At 37.5% G+C, this 19609-nt stretch overlaps 1 protein-coding gene across 1 annotated transcript in view; it reads left to right on the forward strand.

Moving 5' to 3' along the window:
• The first annotated feature begins 263 nt into the window (after nucleotides 1-263).
• The window catches only part of AHR (aryl hydrocarbon receptor), a 62233-nt gene continuing 42887 nt past the window's right edge, over nucleotides 264-19609 (forward strand). The window contains exons 1-2 of the mRNA XM_021538301.4: nucleotides 264-424; nucleotides 7977-8164. Of these exons, the coding sequence (XP_021393976.3) occupies nucleotides 369-424; nucleotides 7977-8164 (244 nt within the window). The 5' untranslated portion in view covers nucleotides 264-368. The remainder of the gene's footprint in view (nucleotides 425-7976; nucleotides 8165-19609) is intronic.

Consider the following 19609-nt stretch of genomic DNA (forward strand, 5'->3'; position numbering starts at 1 on the left):
AGAGGAGCCGACGGGGAGACGGCGTCGCCTCGGCGGGGAGACGCGGCGCTGGAAAGCCCCGACCGCCCCCATACCTGTGCCCTCCGGGGGCGGCGAGTGGGTGTAGCCGCCGCCGATCACCTGGGAACCCGCCCCGCAGCGCCTCCGCCTCCCGTCCTCGCCCGCCCGGGGAAGGCGCCGCCGCCACAGCGAGCGAGCGAGCTCTGGGCGGCCGCGGGCAGCAGGACCGGGGCCCGCGGGCGGAGCGAGCCGCGGGCTGCGGCGCCGGTGGGGCTCGCCCGCTCCCGCAGCCGGGGCGAGGCGGGCAGGAGGGGCGGCGGCCCCCGGCCGGCGGCGCCCGCGGCGCGGGGCGCTAGAGCCGCGGCAGGATGAACCCCAATGTCACCTACGCCAGTCGCAAGCGGCGGAAACCTGTGCAGAAAATGTAAGCGGCCGCGCGGGCGGGCGAGGGGCGCGGCGAGGCGGGGAGAGCGAGCGCCGGGCTTCCCGGGGCCGCGCCGTCCTGCCCCGCACCGCGCCGCGCCGCGGGGGCCCGGCGGGGGCGGCGTGGGGCGGTGCGGGGCAGGGGCGCCGGGAGCGCTGCTGCTTCGCGGTGCCGGCAGGACTCTTGCTGCTTTTAGGGCTTTTCCCCCTCACCCCGAAAAAAAAGAAGAAGGGAGTGTCTGGGCTCGGAGGGTCGGGGCGGTGGAAGGAGGGCGCAGCCGGCTGACCTAGATTGGGAGGCATCTGAGGTGACGGCTCCGCGCGGAGGCTGCGCTCGCCCCGCCGGGGTGGGTGCCGTGGGCGGGGGCCGCTCTCCCCGCCGCGCTCCCGCTCCGCTCCGCACCGCGCGGCCGCCCGCCCGCTCAGGTGTCCCTGCGGAGAACGCGGGCTCGGAGTCCGGAAAGGCTGGGCACCGTCTGGGGCCTGCCTGGGAAGGCTGAACCCGCCTCTTGAATCCTTCGGTACCGCATGAGATGCGTTTATTTGTGCAAAGAAACCCAAGTGCTGTAGACAAGTCAGAAGAGGGGGGGTGAAAAAAGCCTGGCTATATAGTGACTTTTTGTTTATTAATTTATATTTCTGCGACTGTGGGAACTGTTTAGTGACAGAGTAATTTTGTTTGCTGCACCTGCCTTAGGTTTGCATCCTACGTTGTATATGCTTCATTGAAACATTGCTCTCATGAGAGGGTAATTTTTAGGCTAGAGGAGATGCTTAACTTGCACTTTCAACTGAAAGTCAAGAATCTGTAGGTTATAAAAATTAGAGAAGATAAACTACCGAGTTGCAAGAAAAATAAGCAAAGCTCAAAAAATCCAAGTGCATTTCTGCGGGCTACTTCTGTAGATGTAAAAACAAAGTATTCAAAAGCATTAAAGGAAGGAATGGGAAATATTTGATGAAATCATATTGTGAATGATGTGTTTTTAGATTCATAGCAGATAGTGTGGTCTTGGGGTGAAGGGGATTAGCTTGAGTGCTTGCTTCTTTATGTATGGAGTTGTTAGAATGAATGCATGTACATAACTTGGGTTTTTTACCCTGCAAATTAGCGAAAAAAGTCTAAAAATGTGTGTATATATATATATATATATATATATATGTCTCTCCATATATATATAATTCCCCTGCTAGAAAATGCATTAATTATGAAAAGACCAGCACCCGCTTTTTTGACCATTCATTTCTAAATTAAAATTGAGAGGTACCTAATTAAATTCACACTGTAGATTTGGATTTTTAAGAATGAAATCAGTGTTTGTTTGTGAGGAAATGAAATGTACTGGTGACGTTTTTAGCCTACTAATAGCTAAAGGCAAATGGTTCTGATTGTGCAAGATGAGGTGGTCTGCCTTGCTGGTGAGATCGCTTAATGTCTAGCTGATTATTAAATTTTGGTTAGCCATGGAGAGAGGATGTGAAACCTTTTTGTTTTGCCTTACTGTAGTGTCTATGTAAGCAATCATTTTCCCTGTATCTTCTTGTTATGTAAATTGGCTGAACTGCTGTGATTAGTTGAACTTGAGGCTTTATTACTAATGGGAACTATTTATCTATTTGCCTTAGGATCAGAGGAAAAAGTTTCTTCTCAAAATAAAAGTTTCTTCTCAAAATAAAAGTAAATTCATAGTGAAACAGTTTGTTCACTTGTAACTGAAGTGGAGGCTAATTATTAACCCACTTTGCTTGGGTTACTGGAAATTATTTCTTATGTAAGACATTTATCTTGCTTTTAACACATTTATCATCTTCATGTTCTTTTCTTCTCAAAATACCTTATGCTCTTTGGTTGCTTCTTCTGTTGGGCCAGCCTTGGAGAACATTGCTAGTGGGTCAGAGGGCTCTGATTTCTCACATAACTACATACAAGACCACACCTTTAGGCCAAAAAAAAAAAAAAAAAAGAAAAAAAGACAAGAGACAGGCAAGAAGCTTTTTTCAACTGATTGCAGGAGAGAAGAGAAATGTACTTGGTGCTGGCTTATAAAGGTTTGACACTACTGTTATTTTAATCTGTTTGAATTCAATTTGTCCTCCCCTCAGTAGAATTCAGTTATTCAGAAAAAAAAAAAAAAAGAGAGAAGAGAAAAAGCTAGAGGTGATACATTACTGGGACTAGTATCTTTTGTAGAAGAGACAATATCTGTTGATAGTTCTAAAGTTTAATTTGCCACGTGTGTACCTCTTAATGGAGCATAATAATTAGTAATCTGTGTAGACAGCTTATAGAAATGGAAGAAGGTCTAAATATAAAACCATAGTTGCCATGGGAAAAAATTAAACAGAAGAAATACTTCTTGTTTCAGGTACAAATAACTCATGAAAGTCATGGTCATAACTCTATAACAGTTAAAGAAACTTCCTCCTTACAACTCCCAGTTTTTACTATATGCCTTGTAGAGACCTGGATTTGAGAGGGAATCACAGGCTGTTGTCTGACTGTGCCAAGTGTTGAAATGTGCTTTTTTGATTCAGTTGGGAGTTACATATTGTAGCTAAAAAAAACCCCACCATTGTGGGGGAACATAATAGGCAGTTGTTCCTGCAATTCATCTTGTTATCTTGTCATGTAAGGGGAGAGAAGAAAAAGATGCTAAACACATGCACTGCAATTGCTTGTAATATGCTACAGAAATCACTTTCTCAATACCTTGGAGTCCTTCAATTTCCTCCCTCTTTAAGGTTTAAACCCTGTGAGACCCCTGGTGGCAGCAGGACTCCCCACTGAGCCTTGGGGAGCAATGCATGGCCCCGCTTTCTGTTTTTGTCTCTTTTTTTCCCCAAGTCTTCGACTTCTTTTGTCTAGTGATTATTAAATGAACTAATATAGTACCATTGTAGTTAGAGGGGAAAAATGCAAGTTTTATGGAAATGGTGTTTACTGCAGATAGATTCTAATGTGAGATGAAAGGTGTTATATAAGTACAGCGCCAATGTGCAGCTTTTATGTCTTTTTGCCTACTATCTCTCATTTGGTTTGTTTTTCTTTTTTTCAGTGTTTGGATAAGAATTGTTTTGTATAACTGGATAAATGTAATAGACAAGGAATGGGGTGGGGAGTTCTAAATATTTCATGCTATGCAGAGGCAAAAATCATAATGATTTGTTTATCTAGTAGAACAAATTTTAAAAAATTATGATAGGGTTTTCTTCTTTGTTATCTTAAATGTATTTGTGGCATTAAGTACTCCAGAGTTTTGACTGATTCATCTTTAGTAATGAATCGTCCTAGTAGTATTAGAAAGCAGAGCACACAATTTAAAAAATTGGAACAATTTATGTGTTCATTTAAGGCAAACAAACAAGAAGTGCCAGAGTAAACTTTCAAAAAGGAAGTTCATCAGAAAAGAAAAATAATCACTGAACTATTACTCTGTGTAAAGCACTATCTGCTACAAAGCAGTTTGCACCTCTTATTTGAAATGGAGGTAGTAAGACTGTTGTCTTATGTAGAATAATCATTTTTGATATATATTTGTCAGTATTGGGGTAGCTGTATGTTACATGTAGCAAAATCACTGTTTAAAGTGACTTTACTGTTAAAAGTCACTTGTTTTAAGGTTTGTGGGTTTTTTTGGTTGTTTGGCTTTGGTTTATGTTTCTTGTAAAAGAATACTTTTTAGAAAGAGACTCTGCAGCAAATGGAGGTATACATATATAAGTATCATGGTCAGTAGACAGGAACATATTTTTTTTTTCTTTTTTTTCCAATAAATGCTGGCTTGTTATCTTAGAAAGTTGTGAAATGTGTTAAAACTGAGTGTCAAACTTCCATCCTTGATTTGTGTTCTGGATGTTTCTCTCACTCTGGTTGAATCCTTAGTGCACCAAACCAACCTGAACAATTTGTTCCTGGATGATAAACAGTAGCCCAACATCAGATAAGTATCATGTCACTGATTGAGGTTTTTTAATAAAACAATTTTATCCCTTCAACAATTTGAATCTTGACTGGTTTCAGTCTCTGCTGAAAGAGCCACTGGAAAGGATCTCTGCCCTTTCAAGATTGGTTGACAATAACTTTCAAAGGTTGATACTGTGTAATTCTTATCTGTTGGTTCCAAAGAAATCATCAGCTAAATTTTCAGTAATTGTAAATTTAGTGTGGAAAATAAGAGTAAATGCTAAATTGCTAAAGTAAATTCTTTTTTTTTAGGATTCTATTACTTCCTTAGTGTCATAACTGATTTTATATACCTGGCCCCCACTGAGTGAACTTCTATGCATAGGAGAAACATATGTTACTGCATGTACTGTTAAATATGAGATGAAAAATATTCAAAGCTGGGAAGATTAAATACATTAGTTAGGTGACTTTTATGTTTTTTCCTTATATCCCTCTTTCTTAAGCAGTAAGATAGTCCTGATGAACGAGTAATTAGGGGTTTTTAACAAATAAGTTTTTTTAAAACATGTCTCACTCTCTCTAGTGTTCTTCTTGCACATTCATTTATTCTCTGATTTCATTTCACTTCAGTCTTGCTACTAAGGGATCATGCTTTTCTATGCTTGACTGTTGAGTTTTCTACTTTTTCCCCAGTGTTTTACGTTGTTATGAACAAAATAAACTTTTGCTCTCTTTGCATTTTCTCTGAAATTACTAAAATTTCCCTTTAAAATAATACACATGAGCATGTAAATATTGAAACTTAATGTGGCCTTTTGAGAATAATTAAGACTCAGGTAACTGTGTGCTTTTTAAACATTTAGGGTTAATGTCCATGAAGGTGCACATGATGAGCATGTGTAGTGAAAAAACTTCTGATTAAGTATATTGTGGCAGACCTGTGAAAACAGCAGTCAACTACTGTTGTGATGGCAAATCCTTTAAAATTGTTAAATCAAAAAATTAAGTTTTCTTGCTTGTCTTGCAGCTCTTGGGTAACAAGGGTTGTAGATAAGTCCAGAGGCACTGAGTGTACAGAGACCTCTGGCCTTTGGTTAGAGAATTCAGATTTCCTATGAAAGGTAGAAGATTAATGATGGAAAGATCAGCTTAAATACATTCCTTCTTTTAGCCTTTTTTTCTTTAAAATAAAGCACATGTGTGGATTTAATCTTGACATAGCATGTAATTTGCCTAGAAGATAATTTTCTGCAGTGAAGCTGGGCTGTCTTTAGCATTGAGGGTTTATATAAATGGATGGAAAATTGTTAAGTTGCTCCTTATGCCCCCGCACTTCTTTCCTCATTCCCTTCACCACTGAAGGATCCATTATTATATAATGAATTTTAGTTGGGTGACAGAGGGGAAAATTGGGCATAATCAGTGTTTGATTTGGGGGAGAGAATATGGAAAGATTTATGATACAAAGACTGGTAACTTAGTGTTCAGAAATGCTTTGAGATAGTTAAAAGTAAGATAAATCTTTAGAAAGTAAATGTAAAGTAGAAAAGCTATCACATCTGACAATCTGATGAGAGTTGTTAAGACAGAAAAGCCTGTTACATAGTGCTGATTTATTTTCTAAAGTTTGTGTGTGTTAAATGGTTTCTATGGGGTCCTCTGCTTTTCAGAAGCAGACCACTTTGATTTGATAGTAGTTAGCTGTTCACTGGTTGTTATACAACTGTTACATGCTTAATGTTTGAAATTCATTATTTTGTTTCTATATTTAGGAACAGTCTAATACATAAAAATATTTCAGAAATACACTTTAATGTTGCTGCTAATGTTTGACGATTTTTAACTTTATTTTTTTGGGCTATATTTAAGTTTTGCTATTGCTTGTGCAAATTAATTTTCTGCCAGCATAAGAGAATACGAAGAAAACCTTGATAAATTATTTAATGATCCATAGCAAATATAGTGAACTGCTTGTGTCAAAGACATGATTTGTGGCCAAAGCACCCATCTAACCAAGTATTTAGTCATCCATTGCCATTCATGATGAATCTATGTTTTTTTCCATAGAAAGAATTTTCCTAATTCTTGATTCAACTGTTTTGCCTGCTTTTCAAATTTTTTTTTTAAGCTAAAACACTAGTAATTTATAATATTTACTCTGCAGAAGGTTTAACTTTATCCATCTGGGAAGTAATTTCTGCTGATACATTATATTTCTGTCTGTTATCAACATTTTGCATTATGGTGTCTTCACCTTTCCAGGCTCCACATAAGGGCAATTCTAGTGCTGGGGAACAGGCAGCCAGGCTTAAGCGCAATTTTTTGACAAGTGACAATTGAATAAGCAGTGGTTGTAAAAAGAAGGGCTTGGATTTAAACTAACAAGAGGTGTAATTGAAACATAAAGTAAAAACAAGCTAAAAATAAGAATGTCCACTCTATCAGTACTGATTTGACTGAAAATACAAAATGAAATTACTTTTCTGTTATTTTAAGCAGTGGCAAAAATAACTATTGGAACTTTTGCAACTGCTCATCATGTAATTGATATAAGGATGACAGTTGGGAGCAGATTAAATGAAATGCTGAAGGAATTAGCTGCTGAATGTCTTTCTGCTCAGTATTTTTGAGTGATGCAGCTTGCAGAACCAACATTTCTGTGAGAGCAGGACAAATTCATAACTGCTGTAGATCTCACGTAGAACTGCAATACTGGAAAAGTGACAATGAGTCACTCTTCAATTAGAAGACTGCTTAATAAAGAACATAAAATGTACTATGGCTTAGGCAGATAAATGATTTGGTTTCAGTATTGGCTTGTAATGACTAGTTGTAATTTAAATGAGTAGGGGTATAAACCTTTTCCCAGAATTCTGTGTATGTTGGAAGGGGTGAATTTCCAAGTATCTGGAATTGGAGCTCAGGGTGAATATGAATGGAAAATAGCAAGTTTATAAAAACTTCATTATGTAATTCATAACACAAAGCTTTTAAAATTGTTCTTTGTACTGTACAAAGATGTGCTTTTGTCATGCTGTACTCAAATGAAATGCCTTCAACTGCGAGATGACTTAAAGGATGAGAGCTCCCTGTGTTTCCTACAAAGATTTTACATGCTAACTGAGCTAGATATTATGGTTTTTACTATAGTTTTGGATGCCTAGGAAGCTACTAAAACTTCTGTTATAGTCAATTAATACTAGCCTCTTCCAAACTGATAAAAATTTAGGACATCTGTAAGAAATTGTATTGAAGTGAAAAAGTGTTTATTTGTACATAAATGTTACTAAAAGTTATTGGTATATTTGGAATTGTAACATTTCGAAGAATTCAAGTAATATTTAACTGAAAACATAGGAAACTTTTTATAAAAATTTCTGAATCTCAAAGATTTCAAATGTTCATTCAAAAGTTCAAGCAGACATTGTAGCTCAAACTGCTTCATTTAACGATGTGTGTTTTGGAGGGGAGATTAGGCCATTTTAGGTTACTTTTTTTATTTTTCCCCAAAGGGAAATAAAATCACTCGGTAAAACATTTTGGTTGTTACAGTTTGATACAATGTGTAACATTAGGCATGGCAAATATTTGCCTTCATCTTTGGAAAGGAGCTGGCGTTTACATTGCGTTTGTTTTTCTGCCACAGTGTAAAGCCGTCCCCAGCAGAAGGAGTCAAGTCCAATCCCTCCAAGAGACACAGGGACCGCCTGAATGCGGAGCTGGACCGCCTGGCGAGCCTGCTGCCTTTCCCTCAAGATGTGATCGCCAAGTTGGATAAGCTGTCTGTGCTTAGGCTCAGCGTCAGTTACCTGAGAGCGAAAAGTTTTTTTGATGGTAAGCGTTGGGAATTTATTTGGGTTTGAACTGCTTGTAAAATTCAGTTTATATTGTATGTTGATTTCAGCTGTTTAAGTGCTTAAAACTGTTAAATTTATCTGCATTTTAAATGGAACTTCCAGTTGCATGAATATATACAATGTAACTGTGTAAGCTTTCGACTTACTTGAAACCAAATGTAACTACTTATATTTCACTTAGGTCACCAGTCATTCAAAACTTTGCATTTGGAAGTAATATTGCCCTTAATGAGTCCTCCAATCCTTTTCATCAGATTGTCAAGGATACCCAAGAGATTTCTCTTTTCCCCCTCTGAAAATTGCCTTAGTAAAACTATTACTGTTTCAAAATATGTCATATGACTTCCCATCCAGCTGTATTTTGCTTAATGATGCATCAAAAATGACTTTGCTTTGATATAAAGTAATTGATAGCGCCCCTTCCTACAGTTTATTGCAAAGGTGACTTGTAAAGAGCAGAGACAAAATCTTTCCTGTGTCCAAGCCCTGATTAGTGCAGGACATGAGGCATTAAAACAACATGTAAGGTTCTTCAGTTATGTGGGCAGGTGTGCACTGACCCCAGTCCTGGCAAGGGTAATACAACAACCCTAAAAGTAGTCATGGGGTCAGAAGTGTGTGTCCTTGGTCACTCCGAGCTAGCCAAGGAGTCTTATCCCTCTCTCTCCCTCACTACCTGAGCTGCTCTGTAGGGTGGGATTCACTGGTTGGCTTTATGCCAGTTTCTTCAAAGTCTGATCCTATTCATTGCAGGAATAAAGGAAGGAGCTTGTATTTAATTAATTGTCCTTTTCCTTTACCAGTCACTGAGATTTTACAGATATTATATTGAAGATGAAATCTTATTGATCATCCATAGCTAAAGAATCTTGATTGCAATTAAGCTGATATTAAATTTCAAGTTGTTTTTAAACTTTTTTTGACATTAAAATAGCATCTGTTATCATCAGTTTAAGATTGTCTCAGCCTCCAAAACATTGATGAGAGGATTCAAGAAACCTGTCTAAAATAGACACTTTTTCCTGCAGGAATACAGAGTGTTTATTTTCATTTATTGTGTCAAATGGCTTCAGTTTATTAGTGCTTATGAATTTATATTCTGTTTTATTTCTTGAAGAATATATCCAAGTGTTTTGATTTTTCTGCTTGTTCAGGACAATTCTTAGTATGAAGTCTAAGTTTGAAGGCTAGTGCTGGCCAAATATTTCTAGCGATGATTTTTTCAAATGCAAATATTTTCTCTCATCAAATGAGATTTCTCTTGGCACCTCAGTTTTGTGAAAATCTTTGCAAGACATTATCTCAGGAGAGTGCTGTAAAAGAAATTATTTTACTTGTCTGTGTTGTCTTGGTGAATTGAAGAAGTTCTCATCTCAATGAAGTGTGTTTTGTTGTGGTTGCTTTAATGATATTTTCTGAAATAATTCCAAGATTGCAAGTTTTTGTCTTACTTGGGATGGAGTGATAATAGTGAATCTTAATTTCTCATCTCAATTTCTTGTACAATGGAACTGCTTGATTTTTATTCTTCTTTCCAATGTGCACTTGAAGGTCCTGGAATAAAGTTTAAGGCTATGATTTCTCTACAGGGAAAAAAAGAATTGATACCTTCAGTAGAAGCTGTCTTAAGGGGTTTTATTGGCAGAAAAAGTATTTTTGCTAGTTCTTTTCAGATCTTTGTGTTGTAGGACTACAGATCAAGTTAGTATCAGTCTCCATCTGAAGGTATTTAAAGACTAGTGCCAATGACTTCAGTGAAGATAAACAAAAGTATGACTGACAGAAGAGTGAAAATTGGATCTTTATACTATTTTAGTCGTATTAAATAACATGGAATCTATTTCAGTAAAATTCACTTTCCAAAAGAAATACTAGTACTTTGAAGAACAGAATTAGGAAAAAAGCCCTAGGTTTGATTTTCATGCTCTGCCTATGCAGTGCTTCACAGAATGGCTTTTCTGAAAGAGCGCTTTGTGTAGTTGGATATATGCGGAAAGCCCTGTAGAATAAATCTGACAAATGCAAGGGGGAGCACTGATTGTCACCTTGAGTGCCCAGGCTGAGCCAAGGCTCCACTTTATTAACGCAGCATGCTGAAGTAAAGGGAAACGCTAAATGAATAACAGGATGCAAATGGGGGGTGTGTAAATTCCTGCGGAAAGTAAAATATAAACGTGTAATCATATAATCTTGCTTGAAAGGAAACCCAAGTTTTTGCTGTAACAATAGATATTTTTTTCAAAGAAAACACTTGCATTTTTCCAAGTTTAAATAATCTAGAGTGAATGTCTGTTTTTTGAAGGCGGAAGTCTGTGGAGAGAAAAAGAACTGTTTCATGAAAGACATCTCAAAAAAATTACATCAATTTGAATAAATGTGCCTCACTTAAATGTTTACAGGGGTTTTTTGCTGTTGCTTAAAAGCTAAGTGTATGTATCTGTATATGCATATACATATATATAAAACACTTGACCCTAGTTATTAAGATGCTAGAGTGGTACAGAATGTTCTCTGGAGCTAGAGACAGGTGAGATTTTCCATGAGTCTACTGAAATATGGTAGACCTCTGCATGCTTGCCATATTTCAGGTTGTAGGCAATAGGTGTATGTATTTTACAATTCCACAACTTCAAAAGATCTTAGTGTTGGTGATTGTATTCTGTTGAGCAATTGCTTATCGTTGTTTTTTGTTAATGAAGTTATTGTGCTGCTAAGTGACCCTTTATATACACTATAGTTTAGTGTAATCAGGTTAGTTTCAAGTCCACATGATGTAAGCAGGCTTTCTGTATGCCCATGTCAGGCACTCTGGCATGCTTTTATATGTACAAATTTCACCTTGGCTTAAGAAGAAAATTGTAATAGTGGATTAAAATAGTGAGTCTCAAGTCTGTTTCTTTATGAAGTCTTGTGCGGCAAGTCAAAGCTAAAATGTGCTTTAGGGTGGTGTCACTTCTCAGCTGTGCACTTCTACCTGCTGTACTGAAGTGGATTAGCAGTCCTCAAAGTCAAGCAGGTTAGCTTAAATCACTGCTAGAGTGTTTATTTTGTGCATGTAAGATACTTTCTAAAAGTGGCTTAAGGCAAGCTTTTTATACATAAGAGACTGGGATGAATCAGGCAGGTGTCTGCTGACAATCACTAAAGACTTTGTGTGTTGTCCTGGTATTATTTCAGTTCATTTTGCTGTTAAGTGCCCATGCATGTGTGCATTCAGCAGTGAAAAATATAAAGTAGAATGTGGGACAACAGCTCTTTGTGTGGATGCAGGTTAGTGTGAGCTCAGCATCTGGAGCACAACTGGACAGTCATTTAGGCATAGCCTGTGTTCGCCATGCATACTAAAGGAAGAAGCCCTTTTGCCTCTAGCTTTGCTCCTTATTTCATTAATTGATAATCACTTAAATACTTTACTGTGGTAAAGAAAAGCATTCATAATTGTTCTTGGGATTTTGGTGAAACAGATTAAAGGGTTAAAAGTGGAGTTTGTATGACTGATCACTTTTTTTAATGTTAGGGACATGGTTTTCTTTTTGAAGGTGTACTGAGAATAAAGGAGATACTTGCAGAATCTAAAATGAAGTAGCTGTGCTATGTGTGTGTATCAATACATTAGAAACAAAATTCAACATGTTGCTTATTAATTGTCCTTTCATCCATTTCACTAAGAATTCCTGTGGTTTAAAGTATGTGGGGTTTTTTTCCCCTCTTGCTTATTGGGCAGTACTTTGCATTTATAGAAGAAAGTTTCCGCTCAAAATCAGTTTAGAATTGGTTTCTTATGTGGGATGCTAGGGATTCTGGCAAGCACAGCAATAACAAAATAATTAAGATTTATTTTTTCCACTAAGTTTGCATTGCCTTTTTTCTTTAACTTTGTAATATAATTAACACACATTCCTTGGCGTCGTATGGCTTATATTTGCAATGCAGCCATTGTCATCACATAAAATATATTTTTTGATACTGTATTTTTCTTGTCATGCCCACTGTTCTATCATACTCTGTGCTGGAGAGAACAGACTACATGTGGTTCCTGTTCTGGAGAGTATGGCTAAGATGTAGAAATAGGAAAGACAGGCGAAGTGGGAGACAATGTATTTATTCTGCCACGCTGAGAAGGGCAGCAGCTTTTCCCAGTCTAGCAGATATAGACACTTTCTGCCAAATGTCAGGTGGTGGTCTTGAACAGAAACCTGAAAGCACAAAAATTATTGAAACGCAGCACAGTAAGACCAGGACAATACAGTAGCTCTGTCCTGACTTGCTTTTATTTTAGACAATTACCATCTTTGCCTGCTCTGTCTGTCTAATGCAGTTTTCCCCATGTATTTTTTGAAAATGTGACTTCTCTTTCATAATACCTCCTTCCCCTGCTCCTGTTGCTGCGTACATAGATACTTGGCCTACACAGCAGAAAAAGCTAAAGCCCAGTAGAGCAGTGGAGTTAGGCTGCACTTACCGCTTTTGAGTGTTTATGTGGACGCTGCATAGAAATTTCAGCTTCTAGTGGGCCAGGCTAGTATTACTTGGTTCATGACTATCTTGAGCCATTTTTCTACACCCAAGGTAGAAAATACCCCAGAGTTTGGTTGCTCTCTAATTACGTTTCTTGTATCTGCTATTTTATACCGTGAACATGAAGTAATTTTCACAGTTTTTAATGAAATTCTTAGAATCTTGTTTGAGAGTTGGAGGAAAAAAATTGCTGGGAAAAAAAAAACCCAACCCAAACAAACCAACTCTGTTTCCTTTTGTACTGTCTTCCCCCTGACCCAAATACAAAATTAATACAAAATGTGAATCTTGGAATTATATAATTATTTCAGTATCAGACTACCATACCATTCAAATTATTTCCTAATCCATGCTTATTCTTTCACTGCTTGTCTCTTTCTTAAATTTTTTTTTTCTCCAAACCTCCCCCCTTGCCCCCAATCCCTGAGATGCACACTGACTATTTGGGACTGTCTGCTGCAGACTATTTTAGCCTGTATTTTACGTAACAGATGATAAGTAGGGATTTAAGCTTTGAAGTCCTAAATTCTGATCTTCAGAAATGATGATTAGAGTCATGTAGTTGTGACATCACTCTAAATCTCAAAATGTGTATGTTTTCATAATTTTAGCTTTTATTTTTAGGAGTATTGTGTCACTAAGCATCTGATGCAGGTGGGCAGCTCTATACCCCCATGGATTGATGTAATTTAATATAACCCAAACTAAACATCTAAAATTGAAATTTCTGTTTATATAACAAAGTAAGGGCTTAAAATGTTAATGTATTTGTAGTATAAGAAGAGAAACCAGGTATAAATGCTAACAGTTAATATGTTCTTTGGATTTTCTTTTCCTGTTACATTTTGGTATTTCAGTGATTGATGTTAATCATTGTTAGAACTCCCTTTGCAAGGAAATGAAAGGTTATCTCTTCTTCTTTGCCCTATGTGTATTATTTAATCAAAAGCATATGAAAAGTCAGTGTAGGAGCTTCTTATGTTCCACAAAGCTGTTGTAAAATTTCTTGAAAACCCTATCCCAGTATGCAGAGCATTTGTTTTTTCTCTGTAGGCCTTGTTAATAGGGAGATTAGTTTTAAGCATATTGTTCTGGGCTTTGCTCTGGATTCCTGACTCTTGTTTGCAAGGTCAGAGCCTAAAATATAATTTGTCCTGTTCTAGCAACATCAGTGCTTTGGAGATTGACACTGTTGTATGACATTCAAACCTAGAATAGAAAGATAAACAGCCTAGCCTCAGGAATTACCACTGCTTCTCTGGCCTTGTGTATTCCAAGTCTTGTCATCTTTGCTAAGGTTATTGTTGTACTGTAGCACCTAAAGATAAGGTGATTTGGAGCTTTTTGGTTTTCTAACACAAATCACAACTGTTGCTCCCTCCTCCAATGACAGTTTGAGTGGAGAATTATAACTAGAGCTTGCACTGGGCTTTCAACATCTGTCTTCCATGGGCTTCATGATTCATCCATCCGAATTTGTAAAAATATGGTTTGCTTGACTATGACCTTAGAAATATGTCCTAGTTATTTAAGGCTTCAGTATGAATAAACATTAAAAATGTGTACAAATAATCTATTAGAACTGGAATAGTTTTTGCTGCTGTCTGTACTGTTTGTGACTCGGCAGATTTCCTCCTTTGTGCGTTTGCCAGTGGGAGAAATGCCCTAGTTTTGCCTTGTCAGGGTACAGATATTGTCAAACAGGAAATAAGACGTATGATTGAGTTCTGTAGATGTTTACAGTTCTAGCTAGTTCTAACACTTTGTTTTTCCTGAGTAAACAAAAACTTCACCTCTGTTTGAACAGTTTCTGTTGCGTACATGCTTTCATAAGCTACTCACTTAAAAAATGATTGCTTTGTGAATTGTCTTGGAGATCCATCTAGATAACTAGAAGCTAATTATATTTACTAGATCTTGGTCATTGTAATTGTTTAATTTATTAGTTACCTCTTTTTAAAGAGGTAAAAATAATGAATTTCAAATGTGCTCTTCAAAGTTTCAGGTAACATATTGGTAAATGCTTCCTGAGAAAAGTCTCTTGAGAGTTCTTGCTCATCAGTGCTGAGTCCAATCTGTGTATGTTTAACAAGGTATTATGTTAATGATAAAACTTAACCATAGTTATTCTAGAAACTTTAATGAACTAAACTATAAGAACTAGAATGAGTAGTTATCTGAAACTCCTTAAGAAAATGTAGGTTTATTGCCTGCCAGCTGTGAACATTAAAATGAACCTGCAAATAGGAATTAGTTGTCCTTAGTGATGCATGCTAAACTTTGTTTTTAATTGAAAAAAGAGATGCTCATTTTTTCCACCAAATAATTACGTCTTGAAATTCAACACACGTGCCTTTTGAATTGCATAGTACTGCACACTTCATGCATGGCATTGTATAACATCTAATGAGCTGAAATCTATACATACATGGACCCTCAAGACAAATTCTGATTGCATAAGGTAGGGATTACTGGAGTAAGTCCACTGCCTGACCAGTCAAACAGTTTGACTTCTGCATCAAACGCTGTTGTTACATCAGCAGTACAAGTCCTGTGGGGTCACCAGAAGACAGTAGCTTTGTGAGTGAATTCCCTTTTTTCTCTTGCTATCTCCATCTGAGCTGCAAACTGATGATGTCTTTGCTTTACTAATTCTTTATGCCACATTTTTTAGCATGTTGTATTTTACTTATTTGGAGGAAAAAATAACCTCAGTTTCCTCCTTCCTTATACCATTTGTTGTTTGGTTTACTTTTACCAGACAATGGTAAGAGACATGCCTAGAAGAAAACAAAGTCTTTTTTTGCTTGTCCTCAGAGCTGCTCTGAATTTTGCTTTGATACTGTCATGCTCTCTATGGTGCTATGTGTAATATCTTACCATGGACCAGGCTGTTGATTTGATCACATTAAAGGCTATTGAAATGCATCCATCATCATTTGAAGGTAAAACTCAAAGCCTGGTCTCCTGCAGGAAGGGTCTGTGCCTCATGACTAAGAGTTTTTAGGAATGTATTGGTCTATGTGTTTCTGAAGTGTCCCCATTCCCTCTTTTTGTCTTGATCTATTTTAGCTGACTGTAATCCCTGTGCAGGAGCCCTTGCAATTAATTACCTTCAGCATTAGGAGCATCAGCTACACTGAATCCCTCAATGCTTCTTGTAACATGGCTGTATTGCTGTGAAAAAGCTACTGCCCTAGTTAGGCGAAGAAATTCTTCCTCAGCTTTTATCTAGTGATTATCTTGTCTCATCTATAGGCTAATCATGCCTGACAGACTGTCTTTTATGAAGGGCACTGGGTTTGTGGACAGCAGGAGTGCAGTTAATATTGTTTCCCTGGACTTTTATGGGGTCTTCAATGTTGTTTTTCTATCACCAAGTGGGTAAGTTAACATCTCTCCAGAGAATCTCTCCAGTTCTGTCTCAAGCACATTCCACATTCCATCGTTCCACTTCCCCTTGTGTAGTACAACCACAGTCTCACTGTCAATCTCAATGGCAACCTGTGAAGTTCAGGGGATGACTAGAAGTTTCTGCAAAGGACAAGGAAAGAATCATCTTTCAGACTGCGTACATGCATGTGGCTTTTAACAAGATAAGCCCATGGGCTCTGGCAGTGAAATAAGCTGAGAGTAACTCCCCTATCCCAAGTAGAGAAAAGCCAGTCTTGGTCTGGAAAGGAAGCAATCCTCCAAAAGCCCACTTGATTCCCTTGCTATAATTCAGTTGTTTCAGAAAGCCTTCTGCTAAACAGCTGAGAAGTTATGAATTGGTATAGAAATACAACTTCATCTCTTTTGGTGAAATGTGTTTACCTCCCTCAGTTTAAATAAGAGATACTTCTGTTAGAAAGTGCTTATTCATTAATATTTTTATATAGGAAGGATTGGAATTGAATGGTCTTGTAAAGAAACCTTCCAAACCCACTTCCATACCCTTTTAATGAAGTAGTTGCAAAGCTCAACATTGCCTTTTACTTGTAGAATAAACTGTCCTCTTTCATGTATGGAATATAATTGTCAGTTTCTGTTTTTCCAGTTAAAATGGTAGAGAAATTCCCTAGGCAAAAATCCTATGAAGTTGCTGTTGAGTCAGTAGTGCAGTGAAGATAAAGTTAAGGCATTATTTTCAGTAGGATAAAAAAAAGAAAGTATTTGATTTGAGTTAATGTTTGAGCACCAGGTCCAAGTTTGTGTGAGGTGAGTTCGCTAATGAAACTGATGGATAAGAAAATAACTGGGAACTGTAAAGGGAATTTAAAGACCACTTTTGATTCCTAGGCTTTACAGTAAAAATTGATACTGATGTATAAAAAGGAACAGTTAATTCAATATGATTTTTTTTTCTTAAGCAAAGAGTTTAACCATTTCAGAATTAGTGATTTATTAAAAAATAAAATCTATGGCATTGGATTGTAATTTTCTACTTGCTATTAACTTGTCGTCTTTTCCACAAACCAAAAACCTAACAAATGGCAGTTTAAACAATATGTGATATTTAATTAGCTTTTGCTTTGTTCTAACATATTGAAAAGTTATTATAGGAAGAGAAAACTCTGATTTTAGGAATCAAAGGCTCAGAAGTAGGAAACTGTTAATCTAGGTTCAAGTTGCCGTAGATCTCATTCCACAAGGAATTAAATTACTTCACTTTCATCTTTGATTTTTCATGCCTCACCTCAAAAAATTAGGAAGCCCTTTTTCTCCCCCTTTTTGCGGCTAAAACAGTATCACATTGATAGGTCTGATAATTACAATTTACCAGCATGCACCTCTTGCTGACCTTTTTTTTTTTTCTGAAGAAGCAAAAAAGACATACCAAAAGAAGCAACTGAATGGGAAATAGCTTAGAAGAAATGTATGTGTGCCAGGATATGGTTTTGGTGTTTCAGCTGGTGACTGTCACCTCTGTGAGTTAGGGGACAAGAGTTCATTGCCTCTAAGTCTTGAAACCACAAGCAGTATAGTGTTTGGTATGTGGTTGTTAAGCTTCAAAGCCCAAGTGGGAGATTACAAATTTGAGCAACTGTATGCTTCCTGAGATTTACTTTTCTGTTTTTAAGTACAAGATAAAAGCAAAAGTGAAGTTTTATTCCTTATGTGTGTTTAAAAAAAATCTGAACTAAAATTTTATCAGGTGACTATGTGCAACTGGCGAACTGTAAAAGCACTGCACACTTACTGCTGTTCTGCTGCATTATACAAATTCATATGAAATCATTTTTGAGGCTTGTTTTTTTCAACTCTGCTTTAAGTTGAGAAGAACTACCACTGATGCATTGGAAGCTTAGAAATTCCCACCTACCTTTGACCCTCTCTGACAAAGGCATAATAGTTTACTCCTGATGCTACACTTACAAGGTCCTGTAACATTCTACCCACTTCTTGCTCTCAAAAATAGCAAACTGCCCTTTAGCTCCTATATAAATCTCATTTTGCCTTTGTTTTACATTCTCTGAATCTGGGAGCCTGATGTGTGTACTTTGAGCAAGATGTGCACACATGCTTTTAGGCTTTAAGGGAATGAGCGTTTATTCCATAGTGGTTGCAACTCCATTTTTATTTTTCTATTCTTTTTTATTTTGTCTTTGTTCTCACACCCAGATCAGGAGCTGTGGCTCCTAATGCATAATGTTTGGGAACATCTGCTATAGGAAGTGCAACTGTTTGTGTGAGCAAAGGCTTGAGTCTTCCAATGCAGTGACTGAACTCTCATTTTTGTAGGTAGGTGCATGTTGACTTAGTGTGATGTTTCTGGACTGATTAATTATCATGCTGTGAAGTAAGTTCAGTATCAGTCACTTCAGGAAAAAAAATTACACAACTTGGTTGTTGGTTTTACCTTCCACTTAAGAAAACAGGGTTAAGTACCACTTTGTAGCAACTGAGGATATGTCCCTCATTTAAGGGAGGCTGCTGCATAAACACTTAGCATTCCACACTTAATAATGCTGTTAACTCTTTCTTTTAAAAGCAACATTAAAAAGGCTAAAAACATAAAAGCCCGAGTTCAGCTGACCTGCATATCAGAGTTTGGGTTGGTTTTATTCAGTGTTGTGAGGAATTCTGTGGTGTATAATGATTTTTCAGCTCTTTAACTGCAGGCAATTTATTTATTTTAATCTTTTATTGGTCTTAAGAGAAACACCAATCTAGTTCAACAAGCAGTTTAGGGCTTGCTGAACTGTGTTTTGGGAATGGCTCAAGAGAAAGTATATGGTGAAAGTTGAGGAAAATCATCCCATACACAATCTGGTTAAACTTCAAATTCTTGGGTTAGGTAAATGTTTTACAACAGAGTATGGTATATATGTTAGGCAAATCTAGTAATATTTCATGTCTTCATTCTGTAAAATGTTTCTAAAACCAGTAAGTGTATTGCTTCAATGTTACTACTTCAGCCAAATTTAAGAATGTCATAGATACTGTTAATGCTTTTAAAAGAAACATGTTCTACATGGGTGTGGTATTGTAGGAAAAAGGGTTCAATTACCGTACCACTAATATTTTGCAAAGCATTTTGCTCTAAACATGCAGCAAACCTTTTTTATTCACTACTTTTATTCACAATTTTTCTGTAGTTCATAATGCAAATTTACTCTTTGTTAATAGTAAATTTTATAGACAATAAGGGCTGTGAATTGAGGTGTGAGATTTAGCCAACATTTTGTGCATTTGTCTGGTTGGGAGGAAATTAGGACCTTAAGAGCTCAGACATTGAACTACTGATGTTCATTCTAGCTTTCCATTTTAGTGGGTCTAGCACTAGAATGTGATTTTTCAGACATGACATTTGTAGTACTTAAAAAGTCAAGAGATCTTAATCAAGATATTTTTTGTGGATAAACTGCTTATGTTACAAGACTTGCATGTTTGAGGTGAATTAGGAATAGTTCAGCAGAAC

The sequence above is a fragment of the Lonchura striata genome, chromosome 2 (assembly GCF_050655825.1).
Source record: "Lonchura striata isolate lonStrDom1 chromosome 2, ASM5065582v1, whole genome shotgun sequence".
Taxonomy (NCBI): domain Eukaryota; kingdom Metazoa; phylum Chordata; class Aves; order Passeriformes; family Estrildidae; genus Lonchura; species Lonchura striata.